General features: G+C 38.9%; 1 protein-coding gene across 1 annotated transcript in view; it reads left to right on the forward strand.

Moving 5' to 3' along the window:
- SOX5 (SRY (sex determining region Y)-box 5) overlaps positions 1 to 22,442 on the forward strand; it is a gene marked incomplete at its 5' end in the record, with an annotated part of 160,391 nt that overhangs the window by 82,322 nt on the left and 55,627 nt on the right. Inside the window, one exon of the mRNA XM_010012535.1 lies at positions 21,040 to 21,186. Coding sequence (XP_010010837.1) covers positions 21,040 to 21,186 — 147 coding nt within the window. The remainder of the gene's footprint in view (positions 1 to 21,039; positions 21,187 to 22,442) is intronic.

A 22,442-nucleotide genomic window follows, 5' to 3' on the forward strand; every position in this document is an offset into this window, starting at 1 on the left:
ATACTTGTGAGGTCAGGTCATCCTTAATTTCTTTTCTCTCACAAAAATGTTACACTTCTTTCTTTCTGGGGTTAGCCTGACAGACGGAAGCAGATTACTCCTTGATTATTTATAAGGCATTAATTTTAGATGAATATTGCTGAAGTAACTGACATCAGAAGTAGTTTTAGCAGCCGGCAGAAGAGCCTGTTTGCAGATTGGAGTATGACAGTCTTCACTTACACAACGTCCTGTCTAGGACAAAGCCTGAAGTGTATGAGAGAAGAGAAAACTCGAGGAGCAAAGACATATATGTATCAGCTAAGACTTTGTTTATTCTTCTGTGTGATGTAACTGGGCCTTCGGATGGTTCGAATGGTGGTGTCAATATTATGACTTTGACTGGCAAGATAAAGCCAGTGTCAGGATAGCAGCAGTGGCAACACCTGTCTGCCAGAGTCTTAAACTGGGTGGGGTAAATACCTGAGAATTGTCTTATGCTGCCCTGAAGTAGCTTCTGTTGAGAAAGAAGTAAGAAAACACCTTTGTATGTACACTTTGAGGTAACTGAAACACTGCCTTCCTCCCTACATCGACAACAGAGCAAACCTGTGAAGTGTTTGTGTTTCACAGAATGAGGTGTTTGGTGGCTTGTATTTGTTTGGAATTAATTCTCCCTGGAAAGGTCTGTATGAAAATAACAAAACAAAACAACTTTTTTTTTTTTTCTCTCCTACTTTGTGCCCTTTGTGCATTCCAGACATTGGGTTTTGAAATAGTTGGCTTATGCTGCTGGTTTTCCTATTATGTTGTTTGCTCTTTTCAGAGGGATGTTGCTGAAAAGAAGATTATATAATCATGCAAATAAGATTGTATAATCCTGAGCAAACGGTCCAGGGAGGTGAGGATGGAGGACAGGGACAGACGGGGACGGGAAACCACGCTGAGTGGGACTTGGCGGCTGTGGGGGACTCACTTTGAAACCATAAACTGGGGGCTTATAGGCCTCCTATAAAACATGAAAGCTGCTGTCATACTACTGATTTTTTCTAGATATTTTTGGAATTCATTGTCTTTGTGCTGAGCTCTGCCAATAGTGTGTATTTACAGTGTGCCTCAGCAGAACGTTGTGACAAACACACAGGGAAACTGCAAATCACTAACATGCACACTCTTCAGAGCTTGCAGAACAATGCTACAAATAACAAATAACAACAGTGAGAAGAGCTGACTTACACAAAACTAACTGCTTACTGACATTCACTTACTCCTTTAGGTCCACAAATCAAATTACTGCATTGCATGCATCCCAAAAGTTAACACAAGAGAACCTCCCTTGAAATCTTGCTAGCTTTGTTGTACTTAGGTCATATGACATGGTTTGTTACCAGATGCAGATTGCTGTAATATATGAACATGTAAGAATTTTGATTTATGTCTTATTTCTTATTTCAGTCTTATGTCTATTCTTTTTTCTCAAAATTTTAAGGTTATTTCCAATTGACAAGGCAGAATGGGACAGAAATAAACAGCACAGTAAATCTGTACATGGGGACAGTATCACTGGCTGTTGATATAAATTGCATATAGCAAAAACAGTGGAAGCCATTAAAAGTTTTTGTGCTCTTATTCTCATCCTGTCGTTCTTATGTCTGATTCCTTGTCATGGTTAACTGTTACCAGCCGGGATATTTGAGCAGCTTTTATGAGTGGAGGCTAATACTAGGCACAGTTTGAAACTGAAATACCTTGTTACTGTAAACTGTAGATCTAAGCATTAGACAACAATCTGCTGAGGTCTGGATGCTTGTTCTGTTGGTTTTCTTTCCACAGTCATCAGTTGAACCAAGCTCAATAGAAGATACCATAGTATCTGGAGATGTAACTTTCGGAGCGTTGAACTTCATTATTCTGTTGTGCCTGGATAGCATAAGCCTGTTCCTGAGGTTTAAATCAGAGTGCAATTATATCCCCAGTACCTAGGGTCAGTTTCTTCAAATTCCTTTTCTCCTTAGTGCTTAGTGTTTTCCCCTACAGTCAGCTTTGTCAGATGAATCTGAACAAGAAAAGTGGAGGCAACAGTACCTATAGGTCCCACTACAACACTAGCTTTTAAGTTTGTAACCCACATGAGCTCTGTTGGTGTCTTGATTTAGAGTCTGAATTCCGAGGCTGGCTTCTAAGTATCCTTTCAATTTGCATAACTGCCTTGTTTGCCATTTTTACCAGTGGCCTGTTTCTGTTCTTGTCCATTCATTAGGTAGCTAAGGAGAAAAACATTGCAGACTACTTTAGATTTAGGATTTAGATTCCTTGACCCCTTAGCCATAGAGACTGGTCACATCACAGATAAGTTATCCAACCATAAGTGTACTGCTAATTTGTAAAGTCATCTACCTCAGAGACTGACAAACTATAGAATTGCAGAGAGCAGGCCTGTCAGCAAGCTACTGTCTTTCCCTCATAGACAAACATACAAACCAAACTAAAAAGCAAAATACCAAAATCAGAAGCATGCATACAAGAAAGAAATAAAAAAGTCAGTGTATGTTTTTAAGTATCCTGTGATTATCAAGACAACAGAAAAGCCATAAGGCACTTTCAGGTGCTCCTGTGGTAGTAGAAATAGAGATTTTTAAAAGCATTTTCCAGCTATATCTGCACCTCTGTGTCTTGCTGTTTAGAGTGATTGCTCTCTCTTCAAAATCTGCACTACAGCAGAATCTTGTAGCCGTATTGTGAGCTGTACTTCGGTCTAGCAACCACAGCTGTGCCACATACTGCACCAGCGGTGCCTGACGGGGCCAATCTGTTTGTGGCATATTGAAGGAGTCAAATTGTCTTTGGGGACTGCTGTTGAGTGGTTTTTATTTTTTCAGATCCTTTCTATAGGTACAGTGTCTGTTTCTCCCAGAGGGGTCTGGGACTGCCAGTTTTTGTGCAAGGGAATGAGGTTAATCCCTCAGAGATGTGAGGTGCCACAAGGGGTGGTATCTGTTCCCCTGCCTGATGCACTCAGGGGCCCAAAAAGCAGTGACCCTGCATGCCTCCTCATGGGTGCTGTGTTGGGGAAGGCCAGCTGTCCCCCAGCACACCTCGGCATCAGGGCCATCAGGTCACTGCCCTTCTGAAGGTGGAGTGTCCACTCTGCAGGTCATACTTTTCTCCATGCTGGAGTGTGAAAATAGCATCTGGCAACAAAGTGTTGTCTTTTTCTTTTTCTTTTCCTAATTTTTCTTTACCTTTTCATGGCTCAAAACACTCTTTACAAATTACAACAGTGTGTTCTCTGTTAATGCACCAAAACATTACAGATTGTGATAGTGTTATTAAAGTGTTTTGGGCCATTACCATAGAATACAGCAGCATATTTATTTCACTAAGGGAACCAAATGGATCTAGCTGAATTTGGCAAAAGAACATGGCTGAAGTCCTATTTTATCTCTGGTGTTGATTTTACCATTAAACTCTGAACTTCTGAAAATGAGAAAATTCACAATAGAAACATGAATAGGTGTGCTACTTTTTGTAGTAGGTTTAACTGTCCTTAAGTATCTGTTATTTATTGGTGTTTGTTCAATATTCCGATACTTTACAAATTCGGGGCTTATTGATGTTTGGGGTAAGCAGTATGCTATGTATGTATAGCTCATGTTTAACTCACTGTCCTGCTTGTCACCAGTAGCTGCTTGGAATATAGTTCTTTTTAGGCAAATCAATGCTACTCATCCCATTCCTGTTATCATGGCAGCCTTGCTTCTTGCTATGTGCTGGTCTGATACACTTGTGTCGAAAGTAATTTGGACAGTATATATCAACGTAAGTTTGGATAGTATTTTTAAAGGGGCCTGAAGAGATTTGGGAGCCCAGCAATAATTAATTTCTTATGGTGGCTTTGAAAATAGGATATGCAACATTCGCACTTAATCCTTCCTCCTTTCCACAGCTGTTTTATTTTTCCCATGATTTCTTTTGCGGAAAGGAAGCAAGTCGTCAGAATTGTATCAGAATGTTTGATGGTGAGGTTGCTTTCTTTCGGGAACTCAGTTTTCATTGGGTACAATGAAAGACATGAGTACTCAACATTTCCTAATTTCCTACCTCTAGTCCAAGCTGGCCAAGCTCTCATTTATGTGGTAGCTTGTGTTTCAGTGTGTAGTGCTTGCTTTCACTTGAAGTGGGGAAAAAGCAAGAATGAGCATAATTTCCCAGCATTTTGTGTTGAGTACTAGGATGTCATATCCCATATACTTGTGCATTAGAATTTCATTATTGCACAGGTGTTGGACTTCCTCAAAAGCAGTGGTGGGTACCCTGATTTTTGTCCTACTTTGTGGGCCTGGGTAGATGAACTGTGATATGACCTGAACTCGGACAGAAGAAGTTAGGAAGATATTCTAAAAGAAGTCCTGGCCTACCTAGTCAGAACTCAAAGTATTATACTTACAGTTAAGCATTTTCTTAAGTCTGATTGATTTTAATTTTTTTTTTAATCAATTAATTTGAATAACTTCATTTCACATTAATTGCTACTCTGAATCAAGTCCTTAAAGGATGTAGGATAGGTAGGTGCTTGCACATCAAATGTTTCTTCCGTATCACACTGGGTGGCATTATAGGTTTGATTTCACTAAAAGGTATTGTTCAACATCAAGTGTAGAAAGAAATGAATACTAAAAAAATGAGGAAATGTTAGATTAAAAAAAAAAAAAAGCTGATTTGTCACTTTGCTCATTGACTATGAACTGAATAGACTTCTAACCCTTAAAATACTTTCTCCCCCCTTTTCCCTTTTATTGCCTGGAATCTTAAGAGCTTTATCATTTGCAGTCATAAAATGAAAATATACACCAAACCCTCAAAGGGCAAGTATGAAATTAAATTATATTTGGGCAGCTGTAACCTTTTAAAACGATCAGATTCCAGTTAATGTATTTCTTCCTGTTCCGAGTGCTGCCATGGTGTTTGATGGTGGGAAGCAGTCCAAAGGGCATTGGGAGATAATAAATTCACTGGAAATTTCACCCTGAGGCGAGCCTCGATACACCAAGGCTTCCATTTAGCGGGACTGACCTAAAAATCTTGTCACATCCAAAGGTCACTTAGGTTGAGGTTGGTGTGTCCCATCTATCTTTCCCTGGTGCAAAGAATGACAGCTGAGCTCATAAACAGCCATCAGAATATGGAAGACAAGCAGTGGGGAGAGGGAAGAGAAGGAAGAAGGATAATACCACTGACAACTTCTTAGATTTCCTCTAGGCCAGTGCGAATAGGTAACTATCTTTGGGATTGCTTGTTTCTGCTACTGCAGAAATGGCAATTCAGTTTAAAGAGGTTACAGTTAACTGTGGAAGTCTAAAGTGATTCCCCCCATGTCTGCAAATACCATGTAATGCTGCTGGTACATATTACACTGTCCCTGAGCATTTCATACGTGTTACCAGTCTCGTTAGTCAAAACAATTTACAGTTTCTCTTTACTTTCAAGGCGAATCGAAAGACTAAAAAGCTGTCAGTGATGACAGCTATAAGAACAATGATTCTAAGGGAAACAATTTGGACAACAATAGTAATTATGAATAATACTGGAAGGTAAGGTGTTTTCAATCTTATGAGAAAATCTGTGATGTACATCCTCTAGGACATTACTTAGCCTAAGCTCATTACATTTTGTATAATCCTCCTACACAGTAAATTGAAGCAAAGGCCTTTCAGGATGGCTGTTGTCTTCCAGTCATAGTTCTTAGTTTTGCAGTGGGAAGCTCCAGTGGATCCTTCCTATTCTTGCACTATATTAAATACTTGGGACAGGGCTCAGAGTTGCATAATGGAAGTATATTTGAAGGACAAAGATCTAACTTATAATTGGTCTTGCTTAATTGGGGATGAGCCCTGCAGCATATGTCCATTATATCCTCATGGTGTGAATCTCCTTCTCAAAATTCCCTAAGAAGGGGATGAGAGAGGCTGTCTGCCAGTCACTGCTGGGATGCAGGCGGCAAAGATTCCCTCTTCTGCATCCTGTCTTGGCTGGAAAAAGAACTGTAGTTGATGGTCATTGTCCTTCTGACAACACCCCACTGTTGGAAGAAAGATAACAAGTATTGCTATAAGCATTGGTCTGATTAATTTTGGAACATTAAATTTCAGATAAATTTTTGAAAGAAATTATTATATAAAATCATTGTAACCTTGAACAGATGAGAAAAAATTCAGAATGAAATGCCTGTGTTCCAAAATTTGCAAGGTATTGAATAAGCTGGATATCTAACTCCTCCTGGGAATTTGCTGATGTCTCTCCATGAATTTTAGGAAATCACATGCTTCTGAAGAGGACTGTAAATTCTGTGTTCCTTTGCTTGTTAAAACTAAATGGAGAATAACTGTTATTTTCAGAAGTATTTCACACATTCTTACAAACATACTATATTTGAGGCAAACACAGTAAAGAAGGGCAAGATTGGCCAGCTGTCAGTGTTTTGTCTTCATTTTCCTTGGGTTCACATTCTGCTTTATGTTAACATATATGTTCTTCACACAAAGCCAAAGTAATTTGAAGGCAACTTTGGGAGAGTTATATGCCCTTTCCCACATGTTCTGTGCTGAAAATGTAGCTGTATGCCTGACGAGTTGTAGAGCTTTAAGGAAGACAAAGTCACTTTCCATCTTACTTGTGTAACAAGAAAAAAGGAAATTTGTGGTTTTCATGAAGCTCAGAGAGGACAGATAGATTTCACTTCAAAAAATTCAGCTGCTAACACAAAATTTTAAAAATTATAGAGACATGCTGAGCACAGACTAGCTAGGTTTTTTTCCTGGTTTGTACTCAGCATGATGGGATAAGAAACATCTTTAGCCATGGATGCCTAACATATATAATTCATCTGGCCTAAATTTGCAGGTTCCGTTCCAGTTTTTATAAAGGGAGCTGAGGGTGATTATCTGGGACGTAGTCAGGTGGATTCCCTGCGTAGTCCCACTTCATGTCACTTTTCTACTGTGCTTCAGTGTCCTTTTTCATTTGCCCAAGCAGTTCCAGTTACTAAGCAAGTAACAGTGGACAGTAAAGTCAGAATATTTCTGAGATTGCTGGTGGCACATAGACCACTGACTTTGTATTTCTGCAGAGGTTGGAATTTGTGAAAGGCACAGTTGGAGTCAATGTAAGCAACTTTTTAACCACCAAATAAATGTAGCTTCCCTGTGTCAGTTGAGTTTTCCATCCTGCCCAGGTACCCATTGTGTTGGTCAGTACATTGCTTCTCTACGTTTTCATAGCTGTATTCATGCCATTTCATGCCAGATAACTTTGGACAGTTGACAGTGATCCTGAAGTATGTTAATGTTGTTAAATACATGATGGAAAGATAGATGGTGACAATAAGGGTTGTATTTAATGCCTGTGATACTGGGAAGTGCTTTAATGTTACCTTAGATGCTCTTTTTATTGTAGTGAATATGATCACTTTGACCAAAAGCCTGTGTTATGCCATGATATTAACTGGAGAAGTTGAGAGATATTTTACAGTTGCTGACTTTGGCAAAAACAAGATGTGTCCCTGCGTAATGGAGGACTGTACTGTTTCTTGCATTATTCATGCTTCCCACGCTGGAGTCACAAACATTGGGTAATGTTAATACTTGTCATGGAAAAATCTAATTGTCAGAAATGTTTAATATATTAGCGATAGGTAGGAGTGCCCACCAGAGACCTTCCCTGTTTGGACTGAAATGTGACACGTAATTAGCAATAAAGGAAGGCAACGTATGGAGTGGATTGTTGCTATATAGAGGGAAGTGAGGAGGATCGCTGCTTGACATTCCCATTCTTTCCTGAAATGGAGATCTATTTACCAGTTGCTAACTGAAGAAGCAATGAGTACTGTTCACCCTCCCACTATAATGAACAGGCAGTCTTGGAGCAGCATAAAAAGGGTCAATCAAATAGGTCGTACATCAGATGAGGAGGCAGATGTTAGAACATATTGTAATGGATTGCTGTGCAGTATGTGAAGATGGCTCATGGAGTACAGGGATGGGGGAGAGAAGCTATCAGCAATGTTTTCTGTCATGGTCACTGTAAATATCCGAATTTTTGAGGAAAACTTCTGAAGGCAGGAAATCAAAGTGTTAGCGTTCCTGCTACGTTAGTCTTGTGGGTAAAATGATGGAGGCAAAAAAGAAGTAGAAGCGTAAGTCCCTCTCTAATACTACATGTAACATGAATACGTCTAGGTATTATCTGTGCTCTGCCAAAGTCAGTGTTAGCCTTGGAACGTGAGAGTGTTCTACCTGAAAAAAAATTACAGAGTTTCAGATTAATATTAAACACAGAACTGTTGAAATAGTTTCTATTTTAGCAGTGCCCCTAATTCACACCCACTCAAACACCTCCTCGCTCGTTAACCCCATCATCAGACCCAAGTAACTCAAGTGAAATGAGATGGCATTAGGAATGAGGTAATGAACAAAGATTTCTGGATAATGTTATTACTTCATGATAGCAGCGCTTGTTAGTGTGACTATAGTTAAGAGCTTCTCGGTGTTTCCATTGCAAACTCTTTGGTACTTCCACCCCTTCTGCCTTACATACAAATACTCAGCCAGAAGCAACTGAAAAGTTAATTTTACATCAGTTTTGGCTGTTGTTTTGAACTGAAAAGAGTTGTATCTTGATACTGCTTTCTAAACATAAAAATTGATGCTTTTTTCCCTCCTGATCCAAATTTCCAGGTGAACAATTGAAAATACAGATTACTCTTTTTATAACCCAGCCACATTATGAACAATTGAAACATATCTCCTAAGCATGCACAGTACTTTCAATATTTCATGGTTTTGGACAAACAGATCCACTTTTATGTTATAAAAAAATCCACACTAAAAACCAGTGTGAAGGAGACATTTTTTGAAAAGCACTGTTTTCACTCAACAATCTACATTTTTTATGTCTTTTTAAAAATATTTACTCAACGCCTCAAAAAAAATTGTGAAAATGAACTTTAATACATAGTCATGGATCAGATGTACTAATGGATTATAGAGCTTGTTACTAGTTAAATAGTGTTAATATAGTGCACATCACTGGTCGTAGAATATTTAGCTTTGTAGAATCCTTTAAGAGATGAGTTAGAGGTTGCAGCCCTGTTGCTAGTGAATGGCATCCTTTTTGCCTGAGAAACAGGAGTTCAAAGAGATGTGTTTTTGCATTCACCCCATCTATACTTAAAAGCAAAATGATGCAGAGTTAAAGGAGAGAGCAGATACTTCCATAGGGTAACCCAGACAAGCTGGAAGAGTGTGGGATTTCACAGCTTTAATGCAGATGGAGAGGTGGCAGTGGAGGAAAATGGAGGAGGTTGCATTTTCCTTGGTCAGTTTGACACTAAAGTAGAAAGCTCAGTTCTCTGTTACACATACGGACTGGTAAAACTACAAGCAGCCGTGTTCCTCTTAGCTGAATGTAAAGTTCCAAAGTTCGTTGTATAAGCTCCTCTTGTGCTTGGGTGATGCATAGCGTGTGACCTTCAATCATGTTACTGTGCCTACAGCTTCTTAAGCCTCAAGTACAGCATATGCCAAAAGAGGCATTTTGGCGTGAGTTTCAGGGTAGATTAAGGCTTTTCGTGCGTGGGCTGAAGTCTGACCATGTAGTGTCATTGGACCTTAGTGTTTGCGGTTTCATTGTAGTAAGAGTCAGAAACTGAATCCTGAGGGATTTTAGATGTTTTCAGAGACCACTTTTGGGGGAACAGCGTCTCTAAGAATTAAGAATTAAACTTCTGTACATGTCCTAATGGAATATGCAAAGTGTCACTCTTCCCATTACATCAGTGTAAGCATGGAAATAATGAGATGAACCAGTAAAACAGCTTCTTATATTATTTCCTGAGAAGTTTGCCAAAGCTTCACAGAGGTTTCAGGCTCTCTGGAGTTTTATGGGCTCAATTGGAGGGGGAGTTTTACAGACCACACCCATTTTTATCATAAAATCAAAGACTAAAAAGATTTAACAGCTATTGAGTTGTTTTTACTACTTCATTTTGTTAAAAAGGGACTTTCATATAAAGAAGCAGACTCCAAAATAATGAAATTAATTGAGAGATTTTCTACTTTCTCAGGTCTGCTCAGCAATTTTGTTCACAAGTAATGGCACTCTCCTCCACATACTCTAACATCTCCTCTTTGTAGCCTGTTACAAAGCATCACAGTTCAAGAAAGATGCATTTGTTTTTTTTAAGCATCTAAGTTATCTAGCTTATAGGATAGGAGCTAGTTTAAAGTGAGGGACTTCTTTGAGTTTAAAGTGGATAGGACTGACTGTTGAGAACATTAGGAGGAGTCTGATCAGAGTGAAACTCAGCTGATTTCTGATTTGGAAGGCAAATCAGTTTTGCTCTGATTCAGTGAGGCTCAAAATGTTCTAGATCAAAGTTGGGCCAACTTCTATGTCCTTGGTTGGAATTAGAGTTTCCCCAGGTCTGGTAACTTTGACCTTTTCTGCAAGCTTTGTCTTACTAGTACCTAAAACGCAAACACTGTTGTAGAAGAAAAAGGGATTCCTTGTGGGTAAAAGCCAAAGGAAAAGTACGTGTGAGCTGGAGCTTTCCACAGTTATTGTCGTGTATTCTCGCTCTTACGGAAAGGGATCACAGTGTGCTGCTGGGAAGAACCGATGTCCTGTATTGATATGATGACTTCACAGTGGGATCCCATAGGACGAGACAGGACTTGTTAGCTTTCTGTAGGACCTGAATAATGACCATGTAAGGCAATGATCGTGAACATCCATTACATGAGAGGTAAACGGACTGCTGTTGAACTCTGATAGAACTCGTTTGAAAGTTTTCTGCAGTAGAGAAACCCTTAAACTGGAAAGCTAGCACTGCACAACTGACATTCTTCTCCCCCAAAATAATAACCTTGCTCTACTTTCTCCACCTCCAAAAATAAAATAAAATAACTGCTGCAGCTAAATAAAGATGCCATGTGTCACATCTTATTAGTACTCTCTGCTAAGGGAAAAGGGAAGGGGAAAAAAACTCTTCAGAACTATTCTAGGGATCAATTTGGTTTAGTTTAGCTCTCAGAATAAGTATGTTTTCTTCTGTAGCTCTGATGGTCTATCCATCACCCTTTCAATACTCTTCTGCCCGTACTTCCTCCTTTATGTGTTCTTTTCAGGGAGGCTTGGCACAAGGGAAGCAGCTGAAATGCAGTCCTTAGTTCCCCTTTAAGGCACAAATGTCACATTCTTTCCTCTCTGCCCTAAGTGGAAGAGAGTAGCTGTGGCGCTCTGCGCCTATGAAAGTGAGCTCTGTTGAAAGTCGCTTTTACGATGGACTAAGAGTTTGTCACTCTGTCTCCTGCGCCTTTATCCAGACCCTTTACCACATAATACAACTCAGTTCAAAGAGCAAATTAAGCTTTTGAATGAGCTGAGTAGATGTCACTGAGCTCCTGTACATGTCAGATAACCAAGGAACAATGTTAATTTGTGGCTCCAAGGACAACAGATTCAACTGCATGGTACTCCAGCTTCAGAAATACTCCTAATGTCAAGAGGGAACCAGACTAGAAAGAATATGTTTCTCATTTCACTGTTCGATATCATAATTAACAAATGAAGATATAAACATTGGGGAGTTTTAGGAAATGCACTGGGAAAAATATCCAAGTGGAATTTCTTCAACTTATGTTGTTGTTTAATTTATTTCTTGTCCCCTCCCACTCACTGTAATTTGGTAATATGACACTGTTGCTTCTGGTAGGTGATTACCTTTCTTCTGCTATCTTTAAGGAGGGACTTCAGTATTTTAGAACGCGGTTGTAGAATACCTATTTCACTACTTTATTCCTGAAGAAGAGGAGGAACAAGTCACCAAGGAATCTTACAATCACCAAGATATAGAACCTGATACCATATCAGCATTCAAGTGAGCAAATCTGTGTTCCCAAAATAAGAAATTCAGTTGACCTTAATCTTTCTCCGATGAGCTCTGCACTTAAGGAGAAACAGAGTATTCAGATTTGAAGTAATTAATTCAGTATCAGTCCTAAAGCAGACACAGAGTTTCCCTGACTTAATTTCCTGTTGAATACAACAACTTAAAATGCAAACAGAAAATCTATAAATAAAAACTGGAGAAAGAGTTGCTTGAGGAGATGTGTATAAAATAGTGAAATGCCTTAATTATAGCTCAGCAATCTGAAATATATAGAACCTTATTTACAGTAATTCTGCTGCCAGGGTTTGCTTATTAACTACTCTAGTCACTTAATGGATAACAATGAATGATTATATACAGTACCAGTCAAATAAAGCAATGTAATACGAAATAAGTGTTTTGTCAAATGGCCACTCACAGAATTTTGTTCTCTCAAATGGGAAATTACACTTACTGGAGTCAGGTGCTCTGAGTTAGTTGCCAAAAATCTGGATATATCAAAAAAATAAGCTCATGGGAAATGTGGTAAACAAATAGGCAGTAGTGAGTTTTTTTCCTACAAGAGTATAATGTCTGGGCCACTTTACCGACTTCAGGCTTCTAATTTGGAAAAGCTGTACTGTGGCAGAAGTCTCCACGTGGAACTTTCATACAAATGCTTCATTACATGATAGTCAGCTCTATTCTTCATTACAGAATAGTCAGTGATAAAGGGAATTAAGTTTATAAAACAATGCACCTTCTTAAGTTACACATCCCTGGTTTTGTTGGTCTTGATCATTACCACTGCCCATCTTACTGTATACTCCTTAAACAGCATGCTGTCAAAAGTATGTCCTTACTTTAAAGAAATTATTCTATTTTTTTTTTCTAACAAAAGAAGTTCCATTGGCATAAAAATAAATAACAGTAATGGTTGCAAAAATACTATATAGTCTGGTGCTGTACAACAAACTGTAGGAATAAATGGTTGCCAGATTATATATTTTTTAAATATGTACAATATTAATTACTTTCCTTGAAGGGGACACTGTTCATCTGCAACATTTCATCCAACAAGCTTTTTCCAGAAGCCATTATCAAGTTTCCCCTCCAATATGCATTCCATATAGTTGCTCCATTTCAATTACTGTCATATGGTGTGAACATGGTATGTATGGATATGTAGGCCAGTTGGGCAGTTTTCCAGTTAAAGACTCTTCATTCGTAAAGAGCAGACAATCTTAAATACACAGTTTACAATGATATTTTATCACAGAAACTAACAGATCTTACTAGCCTCTGATAGGAAGTGTCTATTGATAAGTTCCTACACTTACATCCTGTAGAAGGACTGTCTTCTTGTTAAAGCATGGGACAAAGGAGCCATGAGGTCTAGGTTCTAATCAGGAGTTTCCTACAGTCTTCCTGTTTCACCAGGAACAGTCAGCTGATGTCGTGGGTGCTGATTCTCACCTTGCTAGTATTTGAATAGCATTTATCCATTGACAGAATTAATCTGCTTTTCAAGGAAAACTGAATTTCTTGACGTTTGTAGTGTGTTATGGTTAGTGTCTTTCCCGTAGAAACCTCTATAAATAAAACATGGTTGTACTTCAGCTAAAATGATTGTCCTATCCATCGAAATTCCATTAGTTTCTAACAAAATTCAGAGCTACCATAAATTGTACCTACATATTTTACTTTATTCACTGTTACACAAGCAAAGCAAGCATTGATTTGGATGTGCTGCAGTGATGATAGAAGTCTTTATTATTTCAAATGCAGACTTAAAGCTCGTTCAGTTTTTCAGTGACCTGGACTCCAGCCTTGTTTCTGGATGCCAAGGATCCCCAGTTGGTCATAGCATAGAAGTTCCAAATGAGAAAAGAACTAGTGCATTCAGCCTGGCCCAGGCAAAGCAGTCCGGTTGACTACAGTGAGATTATTCTCGAGAATAAGGACTGTGGGCTTGGAACCCTAGAGATCAGCTACCAGAATCATGTTTTATGGAGACTTGTGGTTACTGATTCTGAAAGTGATGTTTTTCTAATATGAGAGAGATGGTGGTTACAAGGCTGTGCTTGTAACTTGCATGCAAGACATACATAAATGAAGCCTTGTTCTGTTTGTGAATGCTTTACAGTTTTTCTAATGACAACTTGTTTTTCTTAATGTTTTTTTCTAAGGCTTAGGGTTTTTAAGGCTAGAGAGACTATTAGATTGTCTAATCTGACAAAACAAGATGTAAAAAAATTATTGGGCATAATAAACTCTTTGTTTAAAGCACATATTCCAGAAACACATCTGATCTTGACTGAAACAACAGGAATGAAAATCACTATTTCTGTAGGCAGTTCCTCCAAGTGTTACCAATGCTCTGATTAAAAGCAGTATATTAGATATCTATTATTTTGCTCAGTCTTAACTTTCAAATACTTATTACTGTTCCTTGATTCATGATTTACTTACCTGTCTTCCTCCCTTGGGCTAAATACAGAGCAAAGCTAGGATGGGAGTTTTCAAAGGAAGTTAGCTGGTTTCTGTGGACATGGGAAAGAACAGTGTACCTTTTCAACATTTAGTGTATTTTCTCTAGTCTCTGTGTGGTCCACAATTTCGGGGTGAATTCATCCAGCATCCTATTTTTTGCTTGGGAAATAAAGGAAAAGCTAGTTCAGGCAAGGTCCCCTTCCAGAGTCTGTGGGACATATGCATACCTCAGGACTGGGAGCCAAGTCAATGTCTTTTAGGAGATGGGTCCCTGCTCATGGCAGGGGGGTTGGAACTAGATGTTCTTAAGGTCCTTTCCAACCCTAGCTATTCTATGATTCTATGATTCTATGGGTCTGATAAGGACATACAGTAGGTAGATCAGTAATAATTATCCAACTCTGTTCAGAATTCTAAGCAAAAAACCCCTCCCCCCCAAAAAAAAACCAAACAAAAAATACCCCACAAAAAACCAAAACCAACCAACCAACCAAAAAAAAAAAAAAAACCAAAAAAAACCCAAAACCCAAAAAAACCAAGAAAAAAACCACCAAAAAAACCCAACCAAAACCCAACCAGAATAAACCAAAATTTCAGGATCTTAAAATATATTGTTCTTATCTGAAATCCGCCCAAAGTGAAAGCTAGCAAACTTAACTTAAGCACTGAAGCTGAATAAAATTACCTTACAGTGGGTTCTTTGAGCACAGTTTTATGGGAGTTGATTGAATTTCTGTTCACATATTATCTTTGTTTTCTGAAAATCTCCCAATTGGTGCAAACAAATGGCACTTTAAAGCCTTTGCTGAAGTTTTGAATGTACAAATTAGTGAGTCCCTTTGAAATGTTTGACTATCTTCAAAGGAAACTTAGACACAGAAAAAATTAAAATCTGGCATTTGAACCTTTCAGATACGTAATGAAGAGTTAAATGAACTTTTTTTTATGGTAGATCCAGAAAACGTTACCACTAATCACTAAGGAGGGCAGCTTAAATTCTGATTTCTATAGGTTTTATCTATGTTGCCACTACCTTTAAAAAGTAATCTTGCAGTAGGATGTTGTCCTGGGTTCAGCTGTAACAGTTATTTTTCTCCTTCCTAGTAGCTGGTGCAGTGCTGTGTATTCACCTTTAGTCTGGGAACAGTGCTGATAATACCGATGTTTTCAGTTGTTCCTAAGTAATGTTTACGCTGATCAAAGACTCTTCAGTCTCTCATGCTGTGCCAGTGAGGAGGGGCACAAGAAGCCGGGAGGAAGCAGAGACAGGACACCTGACCCAAACTGGCCAAAGGGGTATTCCATACCACAGCACGTCATGCCCGGGATATAAACTGGGGGGAGTTACCCGGAAGGGACCGATCGCTGCTCGGGTCGGGCTGGGTATCGGTCAGCGGGTGGTGAGCAATTGCACTGTGCATCACTTGTGTTTATTGTTTTCTTTTTCTTTTCCCTTTTTAGTTTTATATCCTCTCCCCTTGTTATTTCCCTTATCATTATTATTGGTAGCAGTAGTGGTTTGTATTATACGTTAGATACTGGACTGCTCTTTAGCTCAAGCCGTGGGAGTTACATTCCTCCGATTCTCCTCCCCATCCCTCCAGGGGTGGGCGGGAAGGAAGGAGGGGGGGGGGAGTGAGCGAGCGGCTGCGTGGTTCTGAGTTACCGGCTGGGTTTAAACCACGACAGATGTATGTCAAATGTTTGTTTCAAGTGAATTCCTTTTTCTTTCTAATTCCTTGTGTCCTGTTTTTAAATAAAAAAGGACATGAACAGATCCAAAATTAATTCTTTCTGCTGTAATCAAGCACTTTGAATGCCTTATATAAGCATAAATTTTGAGGTAAAGAAAATGCAATTCATGTATTCTGAATGAGAGAATCTCAATTTATACCATTTTCTCCCCCCAGATTATGCAAAAACTCAAAGAACAGCGCCATTCATGTGTATATTTTTAATGATGGGTCTCAGAATGACAAAGAAATTGAAGTGTTGGATCAGTCAACAGTTCAGACATGTAGGCACAGTGGTTTATAAATTCATCGCTGTGGTAACTCCACTGAAAAACTAGTTTATATCAGAAACAAATTTATTGCAATAACCAATTCTGTTTCCAATACCACCTGTCCCTACCTCTCTCTGTTTTTTTTAATAACAGCTCTTAATCTCTGTTGTTCACTAATAAAAATATTTTAATAAGAAATAATACTTTAATCCAAATGCCTATAGGTGTTTGAATCAACTGTCTCTGCCTGTGTAATTGCTAACACTTTGTTCAACCCTTTTTAGAGTTGCTATTAAATCTCATTCTCATTTTCTGTATAAATAGAACAAGAATTCATTTTTAGTGTACCCTCAAAGCAGTAATGAGCATTGTTAACATGTAACACCAATGCCCAAGGGGAAAGTTTTCAAAGCTGGTCTAACCTGAAGGCTTTACTGTTGATGTAGTACAGAGTCATCAAGCCAAGAGCTGTTAGAGCTAGTCCGTTTGGAGAGTTCAGCTGAATACGTCTGCTTAATATATTGGAAGAATTATAAATAGTTTAGGTGATGACCTAGGGAGAAGGGGGAATATTTGTTTAATAGCTTAGGAACAGGGGAGCAACATAAAAAAAAAATAACTATCTCTCCTACTCATTTAAAAGTGTATCACATTGTGCTTTTGTTCTGGTGATTTTGCTTCCATACAGATTTTCATAAAAGGTTAATGAGAAAACATTAACAAGGCATGCAATATTGCACATGGGCAGGGGAGCTGAAACATAGTCATTTAGTTATAAACAAACAATAGATGTTACTTTTTAATTGCTTTTTCAGAAGCCAATTCTGCCTTATCTGTCTTACTAAATTTAGAATATTACACTTACTTGATTTATTACATATAGCAAAAATAAACTTGTCTAAAGCTGTGGTGCTTCACTGATTTCAAGTGAGTGCCTTGGTCACAATAAACCAGTCAAAACCTTATGGATTGAAAGTCCTGTATGAGTTGTAGTGCAGCAAAATGTATTGCTTGAGTACTAGAACTTGAGATTGAGCCTTTAGGTTAGCGAAAGGTAGCAGGAATTCAGGAGTCTCTGTTTGGGATACAAATTAAAAGGCTCAAGAACAGTGTATTACAGCAGTGGTACAGAACAACATCATTTTTATTGCTCTTTTTGAGGTCTAAGTTTCATTACTGTGAAAAGTACAAGGGTGTATTTTAGGTGATGGTTGAATGTTTCAACAGAGTTGATTCATACACTGTTCCAAAATTTGAAACTCTATTGGGAAAGCAGGGGTAGAAATGTTCTTTTGTTGGGAGTTGAGTCTGTCTATGAAATGAATACATAATTTGTTGTCATTTAGCTGTCTTGATTTCACAGCACTTGGTCACACCATTGCCCTTTCCTTGGGTATAATCTAAAGGTCATCATGTCCTAAAACAACTAAATAAGAATAGACAAGTTCAGTAATGTCAAAGCTCAGAAATATTGACAGTCTGAGAAATGTGCTGCATGTTGTATATTTCTGTCCATTTATTGAAATGGAGGCGAAATACAGGAACAATCTTACTGGTTGAATAGGATTCAGACTCTTGCTACATGGTTTTCATTTTAGAACTGGGCCTGATGTTGCTTTTCAGTAGAATAGCTGGTTTCTGTTGCAGGAAGGGACTTCTTGAGAGGGTACTTTAACAAGGGACCTCTTATAAGATTTTATTTAATGTTTGTTTTTAATTCTCAAAATGGATTAAATAAGAGGTGAGATGTTGAATCTGATAACAGGAGAACAGAAGTTTGTACAAAGCATGAATGAAGGCTTTATAGGTTTTCTTACACCCCTCCTTCCACATTACTGCACACTATACTGTGTGCTTCACTCTCTTGAGATGTATCTGTCTCTGAACTGAAAGTAAGGCAAACATTTGAAATTCCATATATTCCATTTATGACTTAAAAATACGTCTTTCATCAGAGCTGTTGCATAGGGAAATTCATTCCCCTTGCTTATTTAGTCATCATCTGCTTCGGATGCAGTGTCAAAAAGATGATTGATAACAATACTGTAAGGAGGAGCCATGGCTTCTGACACATTTCTTAGTGACCACTAAATGTGTGTTAGATGGTACACATTCTGAGACACCCTGTTGTGCATGTATTTCATATAGTCTAGTTCTTGTGATTCACTCTTTGGACTTCAACAGAAGGTTGAGAACAATGTTTGAGGTAGAAATTTCCCTCTCTTTTCATGGTAAGGATTCTGTTTGAAAAGTCTTCCTCAAAGGCTCACAGAAATTTCCAGGAGGTTCAGTCCTCCACAGGTAGCTCCCTGTACAGTCTGTCAGTGATCTCCAGTTGGTTCAGAACTGCTAGGTGTCAAAACTGGCTATGTTATTTTTACCTTTACTTGTGGACGAGGCGTATTCTCTAATAGCTAATCTGCAGATTAGCAGCAAGCTTGAACCTTCCTGCTCAGTGACCATTTAACTTTCTTTTATCTTTTTCCCATAATTGCCTCAATATGTTTTATCATTTTTTTTTCAATAGGGAGCAAAAGAAAAGGAAAAGCTTTTCCTAGATCTGTTGTGTCATCACCAGAGCCCGATTATGTTTGAGCTGTTCCCCCGTCATATATCCTATTTCTTAAACAACTGTTGCCCTCTGATATATTAATTATACGTAAAGCTGGCTTGGTTTTCCTTCAACTGCCTGCTACAGTTCTTTGGTTCACACAGATCCTTGTTCCTTTCTCCCTGCTGGATTTAGTCTTTTGAAAGAATGAATGAATATGAACTTCAACTGATAAATACATGCATTTGAATCTGTGACTGATTTGTGGCTGGATTGTTTTTGATGACTTTTATCTGTAGTTGATTTGCATCTATTTGGCTCAGACTCGCTGGGGGTAACACATAGAATAAATGAATAAATAAATTTGAGGGAGAGGCAAGGACAAAACAGATGAATGAATGGATGATGGGGAAAGAGAGGGAGACTAAACAGAAATGGATGGATAAATGGTGATTAAGAAGTACAGAAAAATAAGGAACAAGCTGTGATCAAAGTAGAGAAAAGAAATAAAAAGGATTCAAAACTGAAAAGAATAGGAAGAGTGAAAAAGAAATAAGTAAGAACTTAGTGCCTGATTACATCTGAAAGAACAGAAATAGGTTACTTTTAATTATGTGAAAGGGCTAGGATTGTACACCAGTGAAGGGAAGAGTTTGTACAGGGAACCACGGGACAATGTTCAGGGTTGTCCAAGACTCAGAGCAGTAAATCTTGCCCATTTGATCAACTATATGCTGCAGGGTTTATGTACTCTGAACTCATATTAGCAGTGTCTCTCCTTTTGCACAGCTCCATGTTGAATACTCCTTTAACAAATCCTCATTCTCCTCTTTAAAACTTGCTGGTTTGGGTTAGCATCTCTTTGTGCCCTCCAGTCTGGTGCCTGACCTTTGTTCTTTTATCAGCATATGCAATTAACTGAAAAAAAAACAAAAGCAAAACAACTAAGCACCACTAACAAGACTCCTTAGACAAGTCATATTGAAGCCCTCTTGGTTTTTTTGCATCCAGTTCCATGTTCCTGCATGTTATCCCTAGTCATGTTGCATCTCAGAAGCTCTGTTAGTACCTGCAGGCAGAGAGCGCCATCATTCAGTGTTACACATTACACGTGTAATGTGCAGCACAATAATATATAGCATGGGTCTTTGAAACTGATATTGTGACCAGGGAGGGAAAGCCTTTTTTACTATATTACCTGCCTTCTCAGGCATCTGATTTCTGTTAGGCTTCACCTAAATTCCTCTCTGTTCACAAAGCAGCAGCAATTACTGCTTGTCCTGTCCACCATGTTTATTTTCTTCACTTTTTATTTGAAGGTCAGGGGAGCTTCCAGGCACTGCCGGTTTCTCTCTGCTTTTGACCTCTGTCCATTATACTCATATTGTAGTGCTTAACTTTAAACAGATGACTGTGATTATAAGTATTCACATGCTAATACCTGTTTCACAGAAAGGGTTCTTACTCTTAATTGGAGCTTCTAGTTGCTAATGGACAGTACATTACCTTACATATGTATATATTTATATTGACTGTAGTGGTTTCCAGAACCCAACTGAGAGTGGACTCTCACAGTGCGTGCTAAATAAAATTTTGACATTCCTGTCCTGAACAGCTTACAGTCTGTGCAAACAAGAAAAACATGGCAAGTAAGATAAAGAAACATAAAATGGTAGCACAGAGACCATCGCATCAAGTATTATATGAATTTTACAGGGGTCAATGCATATGATTGGTGGAGATGCTGTTAATGCTTAAGTAGTCTCAGGAAAAGCAAGATTGCCTAGTGGCTCAGGCAAACCATGAAGATGAGGTTTTGTTCCTTGTTTTGAATCTCTGGACACACAGGGAAGCTGGGACATTTCTCTTGGTGACATCTGTCATTCGTCCCCTGGGGAAGGAGTCACAAAAGTTGAGATGACAATTCTTGTTTTGAAATATACCAGTGTGCTAAATAAAAAATACCCATCAGAAGGAAAATACATCATCTGCAGCAGACAAAGTGCTGGGAAAATTATTTATTTATTGATGATGTCTCTCCTCTCTCCTTCTCCCCCCCCTTCCATTTGTTGTTTGTTTTTACAGCAGTTGTATGCTGCCCAACTTGCTGCAATGCAAGTGTCTCCAGGAGGCAAGATACCTGGCATACCCCAGGGTAACCTTGGTGCTGCTGTATCCCCTACCAGCATCCACACAGACAAGAGCACAAACAGCCCTCCACCCAAAAGCAAGGTACTGTACCGGGTGCTGTAGCACTATGTTTCTCACAATGATGGTACTTGCATGTGTTTTTTTTTTCTCAAGCATGTCTGCGTGCATCTCAGACACAGGCGGCTTTGTTCTCAGGATGGCTTTCTGAAATGGGAGGATATTTGTAGTGCTGTTTTTCCAGTGGGAGAACCCCACCATGGTAAAACCAAACAACCATTTATAAACAGTAACAGTAGCAGACAGCACATCACTTGAGACCCCATGGGTTCCTTTGCAGCGTCCTAGCTATCACACTGCTGTTTCTTCCATCCTCAGTAATGGGCAGCTGGCTGAGGTGATCATCTCCTGTTCCAGCATGCAGCTGTCCTTTACTTTCAGAACTCTAGTCCGGAGTCAGGTTAGCAGTGCGTCAGTGAGAGATGGGACACAGCGGGGCATCTGTCTCATCTGTGACCAGATTCTGTCCTGAGGTTCAGTGGAAGTCTGTGGGGGAGTAATTCTCCAAAGTCGTGTCTGTTGTGTCATAGAACAGGGCTGGACTATGTCCACTGAGCAATGGGCTCTGATGAGTAATTGTGGTCATAGCTGAGCGATTAGGTCTGTACTCATTTAAGAGGTCAAGCTGTTAGCTTGTAGTCACATCTGTATAATGCAACCAGTACATGACAAGTTATACATAATGAAAAGACACAGAACATGTCCGGTGGAACAAGGTGAGCTCAGCATATGCCACAGCTGAGCAAAAGTAACAGGTCAAAATTGAATGGCAGATCTTAGCTGTTAAAAAACAACTAAGAAGAATTTAGCTAAGGGATGCAGGGAAAAGGCAGTCCCATTTAGGTGACAGTCAGAGCCTGATAAAAATGTGTCCTTTCTTTTTGTTACTGTCCTCTAGCATGCTGTCTGTGTCCTTTATCTGTCAGAAAAGATTCCTTGAATTGACAGTAGTGTCTTGTTTTTACCCTAACAGTAAAACAGCACAGATTAAAAATAACCACACAAATAAATAAAACCATTGTCAGCTCAGTGAGATACATGTTCAAAGTATAAAATAAATGGTGTGAAACCAGTAGCTGTTGTGTTAATACATCAAGTTCTGGGTCTATATTTTCTTTCTTCTCACTTTCTGACTTCCCGAAGTTTATCCTTGGCTTGGCCTCTTCTTTTATATAGTATAGAGCAATGAATCACAAAGCCATGCAGTGCTTGATGATAGTTTGGTTTTCTTGGTTTTGGTTTTGGTTTTTTTTTGGTGGTGGTTTGTTTCCCCCTCCCCC

The sequence above is a fragment of the Nestor notabilis genome, unplaced genomic scaffold (assembly GCF_000696875.1).
Source record: "Nestor notabilis isolate BGI_N333 unplaced genomic scaffold, ASM69687v1 scaffold10824, whole genome shotgun sequence".
Lineage (NCBI taxonomy): Eukaryota > Metazoa > Chordata > Aves > Psittaciformes > Psittacidae > Nestor > Nestor notabilis.